Genomic DNA, 17147 nt, shown 5'->3' on the forward strand with positions numbered 1-17147 from the left:
TCTTTCCTCTGCCCTCTGTGGCAGCAAAGGCACTTAAAGAAGCCCAAAGTTCTGCTGAATATTATTTAAAAGCCATGAACTTAGTAGTCTCTGTGGACTTTCCAGTTCTAGAATTCACTATGTGCTAAAGCCAAAGGTTTCCTAATCCTTATCCACACAGTTTAGAAACCTTGATACACTCATTTAAAAGTTAGTATATGACATGTGCTCAACGAGTGAAAAATGAAAAACACCTATTTCTATGTGTATACTTGAACAGATTGTAAAATACTATTTACAAAGTTTTCAAAGTAAACATCATTGGGACCAGCAGGTGGCGTGGTGGTTAAGAATGCTGGACTCCCACTTGGCCAACTTCGTTTTGAGTCCCAGAATTGATGGCTTGCTTTCTCATTTTCTCTTTCGCGCGCACACACGTGCGCTCTCTCTCTCGCTCTATCCTTCTCTGGTCAAATTAAAATAAAGTTTAATAAAATAATTCTTTTTAATAAAGTAAACATCATTAAAAATTACACATTCAGACTAGCCATGGTGGCTCAGTGGCAACACAACATTCCACGATGCTGAGGCCATACAGAAAAGTCTTGGGTTCCTGTTCCAAGCGCTCCCAATATATGCAAAGTACATGCAGGTACCCATGATCCTGACTGACTAAGGCTGTGGAATAGGATCAAAATACTAAGCCTCCATTGAGGGGGTGGGTCTATTTGTCTGTCTGTCTCTCTCTCTCTGTCTCTGTCTCCCTCTCTTGTAGAAGCAATAAATAAACTTTTTTTAAAAATTGGGACTGGCAGGTGGCATGGTGGTTAGAGGTGCTGGACTCCTACATGGATGACCACAGTTCAAGTTCCAGACCTGGCAACTTGCTTTCTGACTTTCCCAGTTGCTTTCTCAATTCCTCTTCAGTTAAATTAAAAAATAATAATGATGATAACAACTAAAGTTAAATAAAATAGTTATTTTTAAGAATTATGTAGTTATAATATTCAGGAACAACAACAATGATAGTATTTGCAATCACATGCTCTACGAACTAGTTCCATTCATCCAGTTACCACAAATTACCCTGAGAAATGAGCAGTGTAAATGACTAGGAACTAACTGATACATTTTTCATTAATCCATCCTCACATCCCATGGAATATATGTGGTACTTTAACACTACTTTCAAACAACCCTGTTAAGGAGAAAAATAAAATATCCATACCTTTACAGAGATTTTTGTACAGGCTCTCAATAGTCAAAAGCAAGCTCTTTTCCACAATTAATCCAAATACAGCCAACCAATGTTTTTTAAAACACTGTAATAAATGTATTAGAGTCCATGGTGGTTTCAAGTACAGCATCTTATTTAGAAAAAGAAAAAAAAATTTTTTTTAAATTAGCATCTATAGATTTACTTATTATTCCTATTATTACAAAGTACCTACTGGAAACCAGCAGTTAGCGTAATGGCTATGTCGCTGGACTCCCACGTAGTCGACCGCAGTTCGCGTCCTGGACCCGGTGGTTTAAAACTCACGCCGGGCACGTGTGTGTGCGTGCCCAAGATCCCGAGAGGAGAATGGAGGAGAAGGGACTGCAGCGTGACCATCCCCCCTGGGGGGTGATTTCTCGCTTTCTGTCTCTCTGTCTCTCTCTGTCTGTCTGGCGAGCGCAGGCACCCTATAGTGAAAACCTCTCAAAAAAAAAAAAAAAGTACCTACTTAGGAATTCCTTCATATTACTTCTGGGCAAAATATACTTAGTTGAATTCTTAATTAAAAGTCAATCATAATCTTAAAATGCTAATTCCACTACAAATTGATTTTATGAAATTCATATTAGCATTACTACTTAGTTATAGAAACTACATGTACAAAAACATGGCACAGTTCTAATCAGAGGAAGGATAGTGTAAGTCAGCAAAGGTTACTTTTCATCACAATTGTTTCTATGATAAAATCAATCTAATTATTTCATGTACTTGAAGAAAAAAACCTACACAGAAGAAAAGACAGTTGGAGGCATGGTGATTTAGGGAGCTGGATCCCACAAGGCCGACTGCATGGTTCAAGTCTCAGATGCGGTAGTTTGAGAAACATGCCAGCTGTGTGTGCGTACATGCCCAAAATCCCAAGAGTAGAAATGCAGAAGGGATTGTGGCATGACTGTTTGCTTGAGGGTGTGCTTTTTTGCCCCTCCCCCATCTCTCTCTGACAAGCACATACTCACTAGCAAATTTAAGAAAAAAAAAAACAGATGTTAAATATAACCATTACTTGCTACACGCTTGCAAAGACACATTAATAAAGATTATTATATCTGTAAATTGATTATTAGATCTGTAAGATGTCAACACTCCCTTTTCTAAATCACTTGTATGAAATGAATTTCCTTATTTCTACTGTAAAAAATGTAATTCAAATCAACCTTCCGAGTATCTTCAGATCATTCTTCATCTTAGCTTGACAATAATATAATCAAATGGCAAACAAATCATTTTGATATGGTATGTTTCTCAAATATGAGAAAGTCACTGAAAAGGTGAAATATCTAGCAACAAGATACAATTGATGGAGAATAATGTTTCTCTTCACTATAAATGTGAACAGCAAATATTAAACTGAATTTTTAATATAACTATTGGTAAATTTAGTGTTTCAAAGAATTGTTTATTTAATTCCATTAGTTATTACTTCTTAATTTCATTAGAGACAGGGGGAGAGAGAGAGAAAGAAAAAGTGAGAAAGCAAGCTGCCAGGACTGGGACTTGAACCATAGTCGCCCATGTGGGAGTCCAGTACCCTTAACCACCACATCATCTGCTGGCCGCTCTTTGTCATATTTTCTAAGACATAAGTCAAAATATATACTTTTTTTTCTGAATATAAATGCTAGGAGAATGCTAGGGAAATTCCTTATGTTAGACATTGTTGACTCGAAGCGAGAGAAGTATTTCTAAATTCCATTTGCGCTCCACAGGGGTGTAATGCATCTGACAAAAAGTAGACTCATAATAAATGTGCTGACTGAAAAAGTAAGTCATGGGCCAGCAGGTGGCATGGTGGATAAGGCACCCACATGGCTGAGCAAAGTTCAAGTCTGACCCGGAGGCTTAAAACTCATGCCAGGCCCATGTGGATGCCAGCTCCAATCCCAGAAGAACAATGGAGGTCAAGCGATTACAGAGTGGCCATTCCCCTGGAGGGGTGATTCCTCATTTTCCCTCTCACTCTCTCTCTGTCTCTTTCCTCTTTGGCAAGCGCATGCGTCCATGGCAAAAACCTTTAAAAAAAAAAAAAAAAGTAAATGATAATGTGTAGTACTAATCTTTAAGAAACGTCTATCATTTAACTGTCAAAAAAATTAAATTTCAAAAACTTGAAGAAAAAGTTTCATGTGATATAAAGTACAGTAAAAACATACATATTTTATATAAGAACTATTCCTTAAAATAAGATACAAATGTTCTGCAATTAAAAAGCATTTTTCAACTTAACAGAGTTGAACCAATCACCTCCATCCAGAGGTCTCCAAAAGCAATTTTCATTTCTGTTTCTAATATTGAAGATAAAGCTGTTCCGAGAGCTTTTTCAAGCTGAGATGTGACACTTTCAAGTAGAATGGACAGTCCAGACGTTGTAGATTCTTTCTCACAGTTCTCTTCCAAGGGCGCTGCTTCTTCAAAGCAAGTAGTTACATGGTTTATTTAGGGTGCTAATAGTAAATATTATACATATATAATTAGTACTTGGCCTTAAATAATAATTTCATGTATATAATTAACATTTGAATTGCCCAGAAAACAATACTGTATTTCTGAAGAAATATTTAGAAACATGTTATCTCTACTATAGTTATTTCAGATACAACAAATTACTTTAGCAAGTGCTTTTACCTTTTTGACAAAAAGCAACTAAGTATTTTTACTCAAAAAGAAAGGCAAGAAATGTTAGTTTTATTATTTTTTTAAAGAGAAGAATTTTTAGGACTTATTTACAACAAAAATACAAGAACTATGGATCAAGATGGGTTTTCTTCTCAAAATAAGAAAATTTTCCATACAAACTCAGCCCATATCAATGAGTTGTTCTGAAAGGACCAAAATTTCTAGTTTAACCACTTCATGTCCTACTCTTTTAAAAAGAGCTTTCATTATCTTAAATTAGATCATTTCATTAACATTACTTTTTTTAACATCTGAAAACAATTTTCTTTAGGCAAATTCAAAATAGTAAGTGGCTTACCTCTGCAAATACAAAGTAAGAATTTAAAGTAACAATAACATGGGCCATCCCCTGGCCTAGTGGCTAAGGCAGCTACATTGCACATGGTTCAACTCCTGGACCTGGCAATAGGTGTATATGTGCCCAAAATCCCAAAAGGAGGGAGGAATGAAGAAGGGATTCCAGCATGACCATGCTGGGAGGGGAAGAAGAGGGGTGTTTTCTCTCTCTCTGCCTCTCTGGAGAGTGCAAGCCCCCTCTGGCAAAATTTAAAATAAATAAAATGACAATAAGAAAATGGGCAAACTGAAAGCACACTACCTCTAAAAAACCATAATTAGAGTATCTTGTTACTCCTTCTAAATCCCCTTTTTTTTTCTTTTTTAATACGTTTTTAATTTATTATTTGTTTAGTTTGCTTCCAGGCACACACACTTGTTGGAGAAACAGAGATAGAAAGGCAGCAAACAAGAGAGGAAAAGGTGAGAAATCACCCCCCAGAATTAAAGAGTGAAATACTCCCCCAATCCCCACCCCTCCGGCCAGGAGGGATGGCCATGCCACAGTCCCTTCTCATCCTTTTACCTCTTGGGATTTGGAGCACACATGCATATGTTCCAGGTCCAGATTTCAAACCGTGGTCAGACATGTGAGAGTCCAATGCCTTAACTACCAAACTACCTGCTGGCTCCACCACTGAGTAGCTTTTTTTTTTTTTTTTGGTATGAATAGGAAGCTATGAATATGAAGCTAATTTTTAAAAAAAAGACTAAAAATTATCTCTACTTCAAAAATATTTCCTATTAATACTATTTATTAATTTAAAAGGAATCTACGCTCTAAGGTACAAATTAACATGTACACAGTGACTATAAACATGTAAAAGTGTGTGTGAATATGGGCAAAATCATCTAATTAATTTGTAAGGGTATATACAGAAGACCACTTTAACTGTGTTCTTTTGAATTACCAATATAAGTTCCTTTTATCTCTATGATTTACATGCCAGCAAATATGCCAAACCTCAAGTTACCTTAAATGTACAAGATGAGAGGCCAGCAGGTGGCGTGGTGATTAAGCTGCTGGACTCCCACAAAGCTGACCACAGCTCCATGCTGAACCCAACAGCTTGAAAATCACGCCAGGCCAGGAACAGCATGTGTCATGGTTAAGGCAGCTGGATCCCACATGGCTAACTTCGTGGTTCAAGTCCTGATCAATGGCTTCAAAATCACAACAGGGACGTGTGCGTGCATACGTGCCCAAACTCCTGAGAGGAGAATAATGGAGAAGGGACTGCAGTATGGCCATACTCTCAGAGGATGATTTCTCATGTTCTCTCTCTCTCTCTCTCTCTCTCTCTCTCTCTCTCTCTGGTGACAAAAAAAATAAAATAAAAATAAAAAATAAAAATATTTTTTTAAAAAGCACATGATAAAAATTTACTATTAATTCCAAAGATTATCAGAACATAATACAATATAATTCTAATTATTCAGTGTAAGGTGATTACCTGCTTTCAACTGCTGCTTAGAAATACACAGTTGATTAGGCACATCTGTGTTAAGAGACAAGTTTAATAACTCTGCACTCAAATCTTCTTTACTGAGTGACTTCACACCACTTATTAGGCCTTTGCTTCTTAAATTTCTATCATCCCTGGGGTAGAAGTTAGGAGAAAAATATTTTATAAGATAAACCACATGAGAATCCAAAACACATGAGATACATAGTCAGTTTGGTAATTCTCAGCATAAGCATTAAAAAGGATTTTTTTTAAAAAATAGAGATGATAGAAGAACCTACACACAGGAGAGTCTTATAGGGATAATAACTATATATATATATATTTAAATAAAATATATTAAAAACAAAACTCTGAGATAGGTATAATGCCAATTTTACCTCCCTTTCACAGATGGGAACGGGTATAAAAAAGTTAAATAACTTATCCAAAGATATACCCAGAAAACGAAGGAAAGAGAAAAAAACACAGAGAACCATAATAAGAGAAACAATTCATACCAGGTAGATAATTACAAATTTATTCAAAATGAGCATGAGACAAGTAGTTTAAGCATGTCTTACTAGAGTGTCTCAAATTTCTTTTTTTTTTTTGATTCTGGAATATTTGCATATATATATTGAAGTATCTTGGGGACGGGACTACATATAAACATCAAATTAATTTATGTTTTATACATAGTTTAAACACATCTAAAGAGAATTTTACACAACATTTTTACAATACAGCATTTTGCCTCCAACCATTACATGAGGTCATGTTTGGAATTTTCCATTGTGGTATGGCATTATGCAAGCACCAAGAAAATATCAGATTTTGGAGCACTTCAGATTTCAAATTTTTGAATTAGAAAAATTCACCCTATAGTGTGAAACTGCTGTTTCCTGAAAGCCAGTATGATCAGAATGAATGCGTGAGTTTAGGAGGTTACAGAGAAAGGCAGACCTATCTTCATCAGACTAACCTTTGCACAGAGGAGAATTATAAAGTCATGGAAATGTCTGATAAAGAATTTAGGATATTAATAGTGACAAAGCTAACAGAGATGGAAGAGGAGAGAGACAATGAACTGCAGAAGAGGCAGGAGAAAGGAGCTGACAAGTTCCAGGAGGTGAGGAAGTTCTTGCAAGATCTAAACGAGGAAATACACGCTATAAAAAAGAATCAAATGGACCTGTTAGAGATGAAGGCTATAACACAGGAAGTCAAAATTTCCCCTGAAAGTATTAAAAGCAGACAAGATCATACAAAAAATTTAATCTCAGATATAGAAGATAGAATTACTGACCTAGAAAAATCCACCACGAAGACCGAGAAAATTGCCCAAAAAATGAGAATCTACAAGAAATATTCGATACCATCAAACGTCCAAACATCCAGATAATTGGTATCCCAGAAAGTGAACGGACTCCTAAGGGCATTGATAATCTATTCCATGAAATCCTTGGCAAAAACGTTCCAAACCTAGAGAAGCCTTCAAAGATCCAGTCCCAAGAAATACAAAGGAACCCAAAGAGAATCAATCCAAGAAGTTCTCCAAGACACATTATAACGAGATTGAACAAAACCACAGACAAAGACAAGATACTAAGATTGGCAAGAGAGAAACATCAAGTTACCTACAAAGGATATCCCATCAGGCTCACAGTGGACCTCTCATTGGAAACAATGTGAGGAAAGAATGGGAAAATATATTCAAAATGTTAAGGGAAAAGTATTTCAGCCAAGAATACTATACATACCAGCAAGATTATCCTTCATATGGGGAGAAAAGACAAGGACATTGTAAGATAAACAAAACCTGAAAGAATTTACCAACACCAGACCAGATCTCCAAGAAGTTCTCAAGGGAGTGCTATACCAGAAAATTTAAATACAGACACACAGAAATAAGATTTCAAAAGCTAAGAAAATGGCCTACATAATCAGAGGGACAAGTCTGAAGTTGAATATTATATCCCAGAATTTAATTGGAAAGATCAAACCACAACAGAAAACAGATTTATATGAGACTGAACTGGTAAAATAACATTTTATGACTTTTGACTAAAACATTGCTGACTTTCTTCTAAGCTTTGTTTTTCGGTTTTAAGGATTTTTGTCCTGCCTTGAGCTGCCAATAGGTTCATGCACCTACTATTTCAACAGAATCTTAACCTGTTTCCTTGCTTTAATTTTTAAGCAAAATTCCTTAGGATTTCTTTGATTTACTAAAGCTAAAACTGCTTTTCTTGAAATTAAAAATATATATTAAAAAATACCTATTTAATGACTGTAGTAAACTATACAGCATCAGCTAGGTGCTACTTAATAGTATATTCATTCTATTCAGAGTTTCACGCCTAAAGTCAGACATGTATTCATGGATATGGATATGCCAGCTGAACTTGCTATTGAAAGTAGCTATTTAAGAAATTTTGTGAATCATAAAATGTGGGAAATAAAAAGAATGGAAAACAACTGTAGACACCTGATACAGTATGGGAGGAAGGTGGGAAATAGGGGTAAAAAATATATATATATATATGTGTATGTATGTATATATATATATATGACACTAGAAATGGAAAATTATTGCTGATAACATGTATGATTAAGTCACTATGCAGTATATTCACATATACTGGATGGGAATTCACATTTTGTATGCTGCAATAATGCTCAGGGAATGAATGTAAACTAATTAATTTTTAAAAATGTTTCAGAAGAAAATTACATGTAACCAGACTCTAGCTTTGTCCATATTTTTAGCATAAGGTATTTTGTTAATCCATAAAATGTGGAAAAAAAGTTTAGTATGGAAGGGAGAGAAAGGGAAGGGGAAGGAAAAAACAAGTAAAAGTATGCTTAATTGACCAAAAAAATGAGAATCTATTTGCTGATAAGATGTAGAGTCTCTGGCTTGACTGACAAGCACAGCATTTGTGCTGGAAAAAGAAATGTTTTACAGTGTAAAGATGTGATTAAAAGTAAATTAATAAATTAATTTAAAAAATAAAATATAGACCAAAAAAAAATAGTTGGGTCAGGCTGCAGTAGTGTGTACTGGACTCTGTTGCTCAGCAGAATGAAGCCACGGGGGAAACCCAGGCTCCATTCCCAGGCTACCCTAAAAAGCCAGGAGTGGTGGCATGTGCCTATAGCCCCAGGTATGGGAAGCTGAGGTGGGAAACTCACGACACAGTGAGACTGTGCGTGTGTGATCAACACAGGCAACATAGTGTGACATGTTCTGAAAGAGCTGGGTGAGCTGTCAGCAACCTGTGGTCCCAGCTACTCAGGAAGCTGAGGCAGGAGGACGGAAACAAGGACACTCTGTGGGTAGAAAAAAAAGAAAAAAAACACTCCCACCAAATACAAAAACAATTTGAAGGCAGTAGATAGAGGGCATAAAAGTGTAGGCAAAAGCAAGAAGTCAATTCTGGAGGCACAGAAACTGCATTAGTGAGATTAATAAGCCCCTTTTTGCCTGAGAGTAGTTCCCAATCCATCAGTGGCTTAGGACAAAAGAAAGTCACTCCTTCAGTGGCTTAAATGTCAGAAAGTAATGTTTAAGACTGACCAGAGTAACCAGAAAGCTAAGGAGGAAACTGAAGGAAAAAAGCCATAGAGCAAATGAGCCCCAAAATCTGCATATAAATTCTACCCTGAAAAAGTAACAGACTGGGACCAGCAGTTAGCATAATGGCTATGTTGCTGAACTCCCATGTAGCCGACCAGGGTTCAAGTCCCGGACCCGGTGGCTTAAACTCACACCAGGTGCATGTGCATGCGCGCCCAAGATCCCAAGAGGAGAATGGAGGAAAAGGGATTGCGGTGTGGCCATCCTCCCTGGGGGGTGATTTCTCGCTTTCTATCTCTCTGCCTCTCTCTTCCTGGCATGCGCACATGCCCTATAGCAAAAATACCCCCCCCCCAAAAAAGCAACAGGCTATCAAAAAACAAAGCAATCAACAGAACGAGACTCAACTATAACACAGACATAGAAGATAACTGGACAAGGTTTAAACAATTTTGATTAATATATTAAAGGCTCTAATAAAAAGTAAATAGAATGCAAAATCAGACAGGCAGTTTCAGCAAAAATAAAACCATAAGAACAAGGGCCAGCAGATGGCATAGTGGTTAAGTCACTGAACTCCCACATGGCTGACTGTGGTTCAAATCCCAGACCTGGCAGCTTGCTTTCTCACTTTCCCTTTCTCTGGTTAAATTAAATAATAATAATGATAATAATAATAATACTTTTTAAAAATATAAGAATGAAACGGAAATGCTAGCAATAAAAAAGCACTGTAACAGGAATGAATGCTCTGGACAGGCTCATCAACAGACTCAATGAAGGTGAGGAAGGAATCAACAAATGTGAAGACAGATCAAAAGAAATTATCCAGACTGAACCAAAAAAGGCAATAAAAGATTTTTGTTTGTTTTTTAAATAGAAAGCATCCAAGAGCTGTGGGACAATATATTAGGTTATCAAAAAAGTCATGACGTGTTTTTCTGTATTTCTATGCAAAAATGCATCATGACTTTCCCAACAACCCAATATGTTGTTGTAAGAGCCTACTACATTATCTGAAGACAGCCTTTCTTCAGTTAAAGATGTATACGGTACATACTATAGCAATCACCAAAGGTTTTTCAAAAATGAATGAGTTAAGTCATTAATGGAGACAGAATGATATCCTAAAAAAAATCACAATTCAACAAAATAAATTTTAAAAAGGGAGAAAAGGACAGGAAGACTAAACAGAAAAAAATGAGCAAAATGCTAGAGTTTAACCTCACAAATTAAAGTATATGGTCTAAACTCATGAATTAAAAGACAGACATTGTCAAATTGGCCAAAAAATAAACAACCAACTATATGCTATCTATAAGAAACTTACTTTAAATATAAAGGTGCAAGTAAGGGCCACTATCAAGGTGGTGTGGTAGTTAAAGCACATAGCCAAGCACATAGTTCATGTCCTGGACCTAGGGGCTTAAAAAACATGCTGGGTAGGGGCCAGCAGGTGGCATGGTGGTAAAGGTGCTGGATTCCCACATGGCTGACCACAGTTTGAATCCCAGACCTTGTGTTCTCACTTTCTCTCTCTTTCTCTGGTGAGTTTAAATGCTGTCTAGCGAATTTAATAAGTATTTTTTTTAAGAATTATTTTAGGGACCAGTAGTCGGCGTACTGGCTATGTTGCTGGACTCCCATGTAGTCAACTGCGGTTTGAGTCCTGGACCCGGAAGCTTAAACTCATGCCAGGCATGTGTGTGTGCATGCCCAAGATTCCGAGAGGAGAATGGAGGAGAAGGGACTGCGGTGTGACCATCCCCCCATGGGGTGATTTCTCACTTTCTCTCTGTCTCTTTGGCAAGCGCACACACCCTATAGCAAAAACTTCTCCCAAAAAAGGGAATGAATTATTTTATCTATCTATTTACCTATCTATTTATTTATTTAAATTTGACTAGAGAGGGACAAAGTGAGAGAAAGAGAGGGAAAGTGAGAAATCAAGCCACCAGGTCCAGGATTCAAACCACAGTCAGCCACGTGGGAGTTCAGTGCCTTGAACCACTACGCCACCTGCTGCCCCAATAAACACATGCACATGAGCCTAGTGTGTTTTTCTATCTTTCTTTTTTTTAAGAGAGGTTTTTGTTGTAGGCTGCGTGCACTCGCCAGAGAGACAGAAAGTGAGAAATCACACCAGGGGAATGGCCACTCCACAATCCCTTCTCCTTCAGTATCCTCTTGAGATTTTGTGTACACATGTATACACAACCTGCGTGAGTTTTAAGCCACCAGGTCCGGGACGCAAACCGCGGTAGACCACGTGAGAGTCCAGTGACATAGCCATTACGCCAACTGCTGGTCCTGAAAAGAACAATTCTTAAAAAAGAAAAAAAAAATCATGCTGGGTATGTGTGCATGCCCCAAATCCTGAAAAAAGGAGGAATGGTGAAGGGATTGTGGTGTAACCATTTCCCAGGGTGCTTTTTCACTTTCCCTCTTCATCCCCCATAGAAAGCACATCTGCTCTCTGGCAAAAAAAAAAAAAATACAGATAGGTTAAAAGCAAAAAGATGTAAAGATATACCAGCTGGTGGCCATTTTGTGAAGCAGTGAAGGAGGTGGTGTCTGAGGTGTGTGTGGTTTCAGCACAACATGGCTGTGGTCATCCATTTGCAAGGTCTCTTAATTGTGGCAGGGACCATGGACATTCGCCACTTCTTCTCTGGATTGACCATCCCTGATAGGGACGTGCATATTGTAGGGGGTGAACTGGGTGAGGCTTTCATTGTTTTTGCCACTGATGAGATGTAAGGCTTGGTATGACGTGCACAGGTGGTACAACTAAAGGGTCAAAAGTAACACTACTGTTGAGTAGTAAGAAGTAGTAAGTAGCAATGCAGAATATGACTGGACTGAGTCATAGACGCTTTGAAACTGCCGATTTAGATATACCGCCAGCAAATGCTAGTAGATCAGGACCTCCACCTAGCTCGGGAATGAGTGGCAGAGTAAACCTGCCTACAACAGTACCCAACTTTAATAATTCTTCGCCCAGTGTAGTTACTGCCACCAATTCAGTTAATGAAAGCAACAAAAATATACAGACATTCTCCACAGCCAGCATAGGAACGGCACCTCCAAATATGGGGGCTTCCTTTGGGAGCCCAATATTTTTAGCTCAACCATTCCAAGCACAGTGTCTCCAATGAAGACAGTCCCACCACCACCAATTCCTCCAATGCCAGCGATACCATCTATGCCACCGATGCCATCCATTCCCCCAATACCAGTTCCTCCTCCAGTACCTATGTTGCTTCTTCCTGTGCCTCTTGTGCCTCCAATTCCTGCAGTCCCTTCTGTGCCACCCATGACCCCACTAACACCTATGTGAGGCATGCCACCCTTGAACCCACCACCTGTGGAACCTCTGCTGCTGGAATGAATGGCTCTGGAGCACCTCTGAATATGAACAATAACATGGACCCTACGTTTCTGGGTCCACTGACTCCTGTTAATCCCATCCAGATGAACTGTCAAAGCAGTGTAAAGCCACTTCCTATCAACACCGATGACCTTTATGTCAGTGTGCGTGGGATGACCTTTTCTGCAATGGAAAATGACGTCAGAGATTTTTTCCATGGGTTCTGTGTTGATGCAGTACATTTGTTGAAAGATCATGCAGGATGAAATAATGGAAATGGATTGGTTAAGTTTCTCTCCCCTCAAGATTCATTTGAAGCTTTGAAACAAAACAGAATGCTGATGATTCAACGGTATGTGGAAGTTAGCCCTGCCACAGACAGACGGGTAGCTGCTGGAGGCCGTATCACTTTTAGGCAAAGTATGGGACCTTCTGGACAAACCCATTCCCCTTCTCAGACACTTCCCAGATCAAAGTCGTGCAGTGGGCAGAAAAGGTCAAGATCAAGATCATCACGGGAGGCTGGCTTTTGTGTTTACTTGAAAGGGCTACCATTTGAAGCAGAAAACAAACATGTCATTGATTTTTTTAAAAAGTTGGATACTGGGGCCAGCAGATAGCGTGGTGATTAAGGCGCTGGAATTCCGACATGGCCAATCATGGTTCAAGTCCCGAACCTGGCAGCTCGCTCGCTCTCTCTGCCTTTCTCTGGCACAACTCATGTAAAAAAATAAATAAATAAATGAATAAAATATTTTTTGGGGGGGAGAGGTTTTTTCGCTATGGGGCGCGTGCGTTCGCCAGACAGAGAGAGACAGAGAGACAGAAAGCAAGAAATCACTCCCCAGGGGGGATGGTCACACCACAATCCCTTCTTCTCCACTCTCCTCTCAGGATCTTGGGCAGGCACGCACACGCGCCCGGCGTGAGTTTTAAGCCACCGGGTCCGGGACACGAACTGCGGTGGACTACGTGGGAGTCCAGTGACATAGCCATTACACTAACTGCTGGTTTCCAATAAAATAATTTTTAAAATTAAAGAAAAAAAAGTTGGATATTGTGGAAGATAGTATTTATATAGCTTAGGACCCAATGAGAAAGCAATTAGTGAAGGCTTCATGGAATTTAGAAATGAAGCTGACTATAAAGCTGCTCTACATCGTGATAAACAATATATGGGCAATCACTTTATTCAAGTTCATGTAATTACTAAGAAAGGTATGCTAGAAAAGATGGGTATGATTTGAAAAAGACTGCATAACTTCAGCTATGACGAGAGAGAAATGATGTTAAATACAGAGGGTGATGTCAACTCTGCCAAAGTCTGCGCCCACATAACAAATATTCCATTCAGCATTACCAAGATGGATGTTCTTCAGTTCCTAGAAGGAATCCCAGTGGATGAAAATGCTATTCTTGTTGATAATAATGGGCAAGGTCTAGGACAGTTTAAAAATGAAGATGATGCACGTAAGTCTGAATGCTTACACCATAAAAGACTTAATGAGAGAAAAGTTTTTATTCATCTAGTTATCCTAGAAGATATAACAGAGACTAAGAAAAATCCCCCTGCCCAAGAAAATAAGGGGTTAAAGGTGCCTGTGCCAGGTAATCCTGCAGTACAAGGAGGAAGGCCCAGTGCGGGAACGCCCAGTACGGGAGGATTACCTGGTGCGGCAGTTCCTGGTGCTGGGCTGCCTGGTCCAGGGCTGCCTGGTCCAGGGCTACCTGGTGTGGGAATGCCCAGTGCAGGAAGTGATGAACATACCTTCCTGACTGTAGGGTCAAAGGAAGCCAACAGTGGGCCTCCATTTAACTTTCTTGGTAATTTTGGTGGGTCAAAGGCCTTTGGACCACCACTCCCTCCTCCATGATTAGGAGGGGCCTTTGGTGATGCTAGGCCTGGTATGCTTTCAGTTGGAAACAATGGTTTTCCTGGTCTAGGACTGGATGTTCCAGCTTTTGGAGGTGGATCAAATAATTTAAGAGGGCTATTGGGATTTGGAGGGGGCCCTCAGAATTTTGGAAATGGCCCTGGTAGATTAGGTGGTCCCCTGGCTTTGGAAGTGGCCAGCCTGGTCTTGGAAGTGCCCCTTGACATTTGAGTGGGCCACCAGCCTTTGGGCCAGAGGCTGGGCCTGGACCTGGCCCAATCCATATTGGTGGTCCCCCTGGCTTTGGAGCTAGTTCTAGAAAACCAGAACCTACAATAATTAAAGTGTAGAACATGCCCTTTACTCTGTCTACTGATGAGATTTTAGATTCTTTTATGGCTATCAAGTAATTCCAGGCTCAGTATGTTTAAAATACAATGAAAAAGGAATGCCCACAGGTAAAGCCATGGTGGCCTTTGAATCCTGGGATAAAGCCACAGCTGCTGTCATTGACTTAAATGACAGACCTATAGGTTCAAGAAAAGTAAAGCTTGGGACCAGAAGTTAGCATAATGGCTATGTCGCTGGACTCCCACGTAGTCGACTGCGGTTCGTGTCCCGGACCCGGTGGCTTAAAACTCACGCCGGACACGTGTGCGTGCGTGCCCAAGATCCCGAGAAGAGAATGGAGGAGAAGGGATTGTGGCGTGGCCATCCCCTGGGGGGTGATTTCTCACTTTCTGTCTCTCTGTCTGGCGAGCGCACGCACCCTATAGCAAAAACCTTTCCAAAAAAAAAAAAAAGAAAAGTAAAGCTTATATTAGGGTAGCTGTTCACGCCAATTCCTTATAGGGTAGATCTTCATGTTGCCGTGATTAATGCATACAGATTGTTTTCCTAGTATTTCCAGGTTAGAACCTGTGAATTATTTCATAGTACATAGATTGGTTTCCATAATATAGAACATCGGTTTACAGAAGACTCACTAACAGGATACACATTGCTGTATGATACAGTAAAGCTATCTGGAGAGAACACAAAAATGATTTTGGCATACCACTTGTAAAAATGACCATATAAAGTGTATTAAGGAGTCTAGATTGGTCTTGTTTTATACCATATCGGATGAAGAAAAAAGAAATATCAGTAGAGTTCATTGAGGGTGCTCTTGCCAGCTTCTGGAAAAATAGTTGGCTACTTGGAATTTGGTTTAAAGCTGGAAAGATTTGCTTTGTTACAGAGTCAAAGCTTTGTCTAAAGTCCTCATTTTCTTTTAAAATTGAATAAAATCTCTGTATACAGAAAAAAAAAAGATATACCATATAATACTAACCAAAAGAAAACTAGAATAATCATATATATATACACATACAATTTTTTTTTAGATTTTTGCCAGATGGGGGTATACTAAAGAGAGACAAAGTGAAAAAGCACTCCCCAGGGGGACGCCACGCAACAATCCCTTCTCCTCCATTCTCCTCTAGGAATTTTGGGCATGCATGTACATGCACCTGGCATGATTTTCAAGCTTCCACCCCTGGGACTGGAACAATAGTCAGCCACATGGGAATATAGCACCTTAACCACCATGCCACCTGCTGGACCCCATGTAATAGTTATATGAATACTAGAAACAGAGACTTCAGAACCTGGAATATTATCAGGAACAAACACTATATAAAAATGACCCATTCTGGGACCAGCAGGTAGCACAGCAGTTACGCTGCTGCCCCACATGGCCAACTACACTTCTAGTGCTGGACTCAGTGGCTTGAAACTCACACCTGGCACGTGTGCCTGGATCCCTAAGATCTCAGTACAAAAATGGAGAAGGGATTGAGGCATGGCCATACCCCTGGGGTGTAATTTCTCACGTTCCCTCTTACTATCTCTGTCTCTCTGGTGAGCGCACATAACCGAAGGCAAAAAAAATAAAATAAAATAAAACAAAGGGGGGGGGTCCAATTCAACAAGACAGTCCTAAGCAATCCTAAAATGTGTGTGCACTCACTAAAAGTTTCCATCTTGGGGCCAGCAGGTGGCGTGATGGTTAAGGGTGCAGACTCCCACATGGCCAACCATGGTTCAAATCCCAGACCTGGCGGTTGCTTTCTCACTTTCCCTCCCTCCCTCTCTCTGTCCCTCTCTGGTCAAATTAAAATAAACAAAATAAATAAATAAATTATATAATGCCTGAGGGTATTATATAATTCATCAATGGTGTGGGACAACAGAAATGCACAGTTTTAGCGACTTTCATACTACCTGAAGCCATACAAATAGGACTGAAAGGACAAACAGACAAAGTCACAATTAAAGATTTCAATATTCTCTTAGTGACACAGAAGAAGCGGACAGAAAAACAGGAAGATTATATGACAGAAGACCTGAAGAATACTACCAATCAACCTATCTAACTGAGATTCATCGAACACCCATAAAAGCAGAACACACAATCTGTTCACATACACCTAAAACTCTCACTATAATTTTTAAAAGGCCATATTTTTAGCTAGAAAACAATCTTTAAAAATTTAAAAGGAAGAGAACCAGCAGTGAGCATAATGGCTATGTCGCTGGACTCCCACGTAGTCGACCACGGTTCGCG

General features: G+C 39.2%; 1 protein-coding gene and 1 pseudogene across 5 annotated transcripts in view; one reads left to right on the top strand and one right to left on the bottom strand.

Moving 5' to 3' along the window:
- The window catches only part of SWT1 (SWT1 RNA endoribonuclease homolog), a 134133-nt gene that overhangs the window by 77493 nt on the left and 39493 nt on the right, over positions 1-17147 (bottom strand). For 4 of the 5 annotated variants that reach the window (XR_003548640.1, XM_006143863.3, XM_027770082.1 and 1 more), the window contains exons 11-13: positions 5722-5867; positions 3500-3663; positions 1208-1346 (exon numbers count right to left, since the gene is read on the bottom strand). Coding sequence is in view for 4 of the 5 variants with exons in the window: in XM_006143863.3 (XP_006143925.1) it covers positions 1208-1346; positions 3500-3663; positions 5722-5867 (449 nt within the window). In the remaining variant the exon portion in view is untranslated. The remainder of the gene's footprint in view (positions 1-1207; positions 1347-3499; positions 3664-5721; positions 5868-17147) is intronic. The other variant, XM_027770083.1, reaches the window with a different exon arrangement.
- Positions 11886-15107, top strand: LOC102483982 (RNA-binding protein 12-like; annotated as a pseudogene).

Source organism: Tupaia chinensis, unplaced genomic scaffold (assembly GCF_000334495.1).
Source record: "Tupaia chinensis unplaced genomic scaffold, TupChi_1.0 Scaffold000112_1, whole genome shotgun sequence".
Classification (NCBI taxonomy): Eukaryota; Metazoa; Chordata; class Mammalia; order Scandentia; family Tupaiidae; genus Tupaia; species Tupaia belangeri.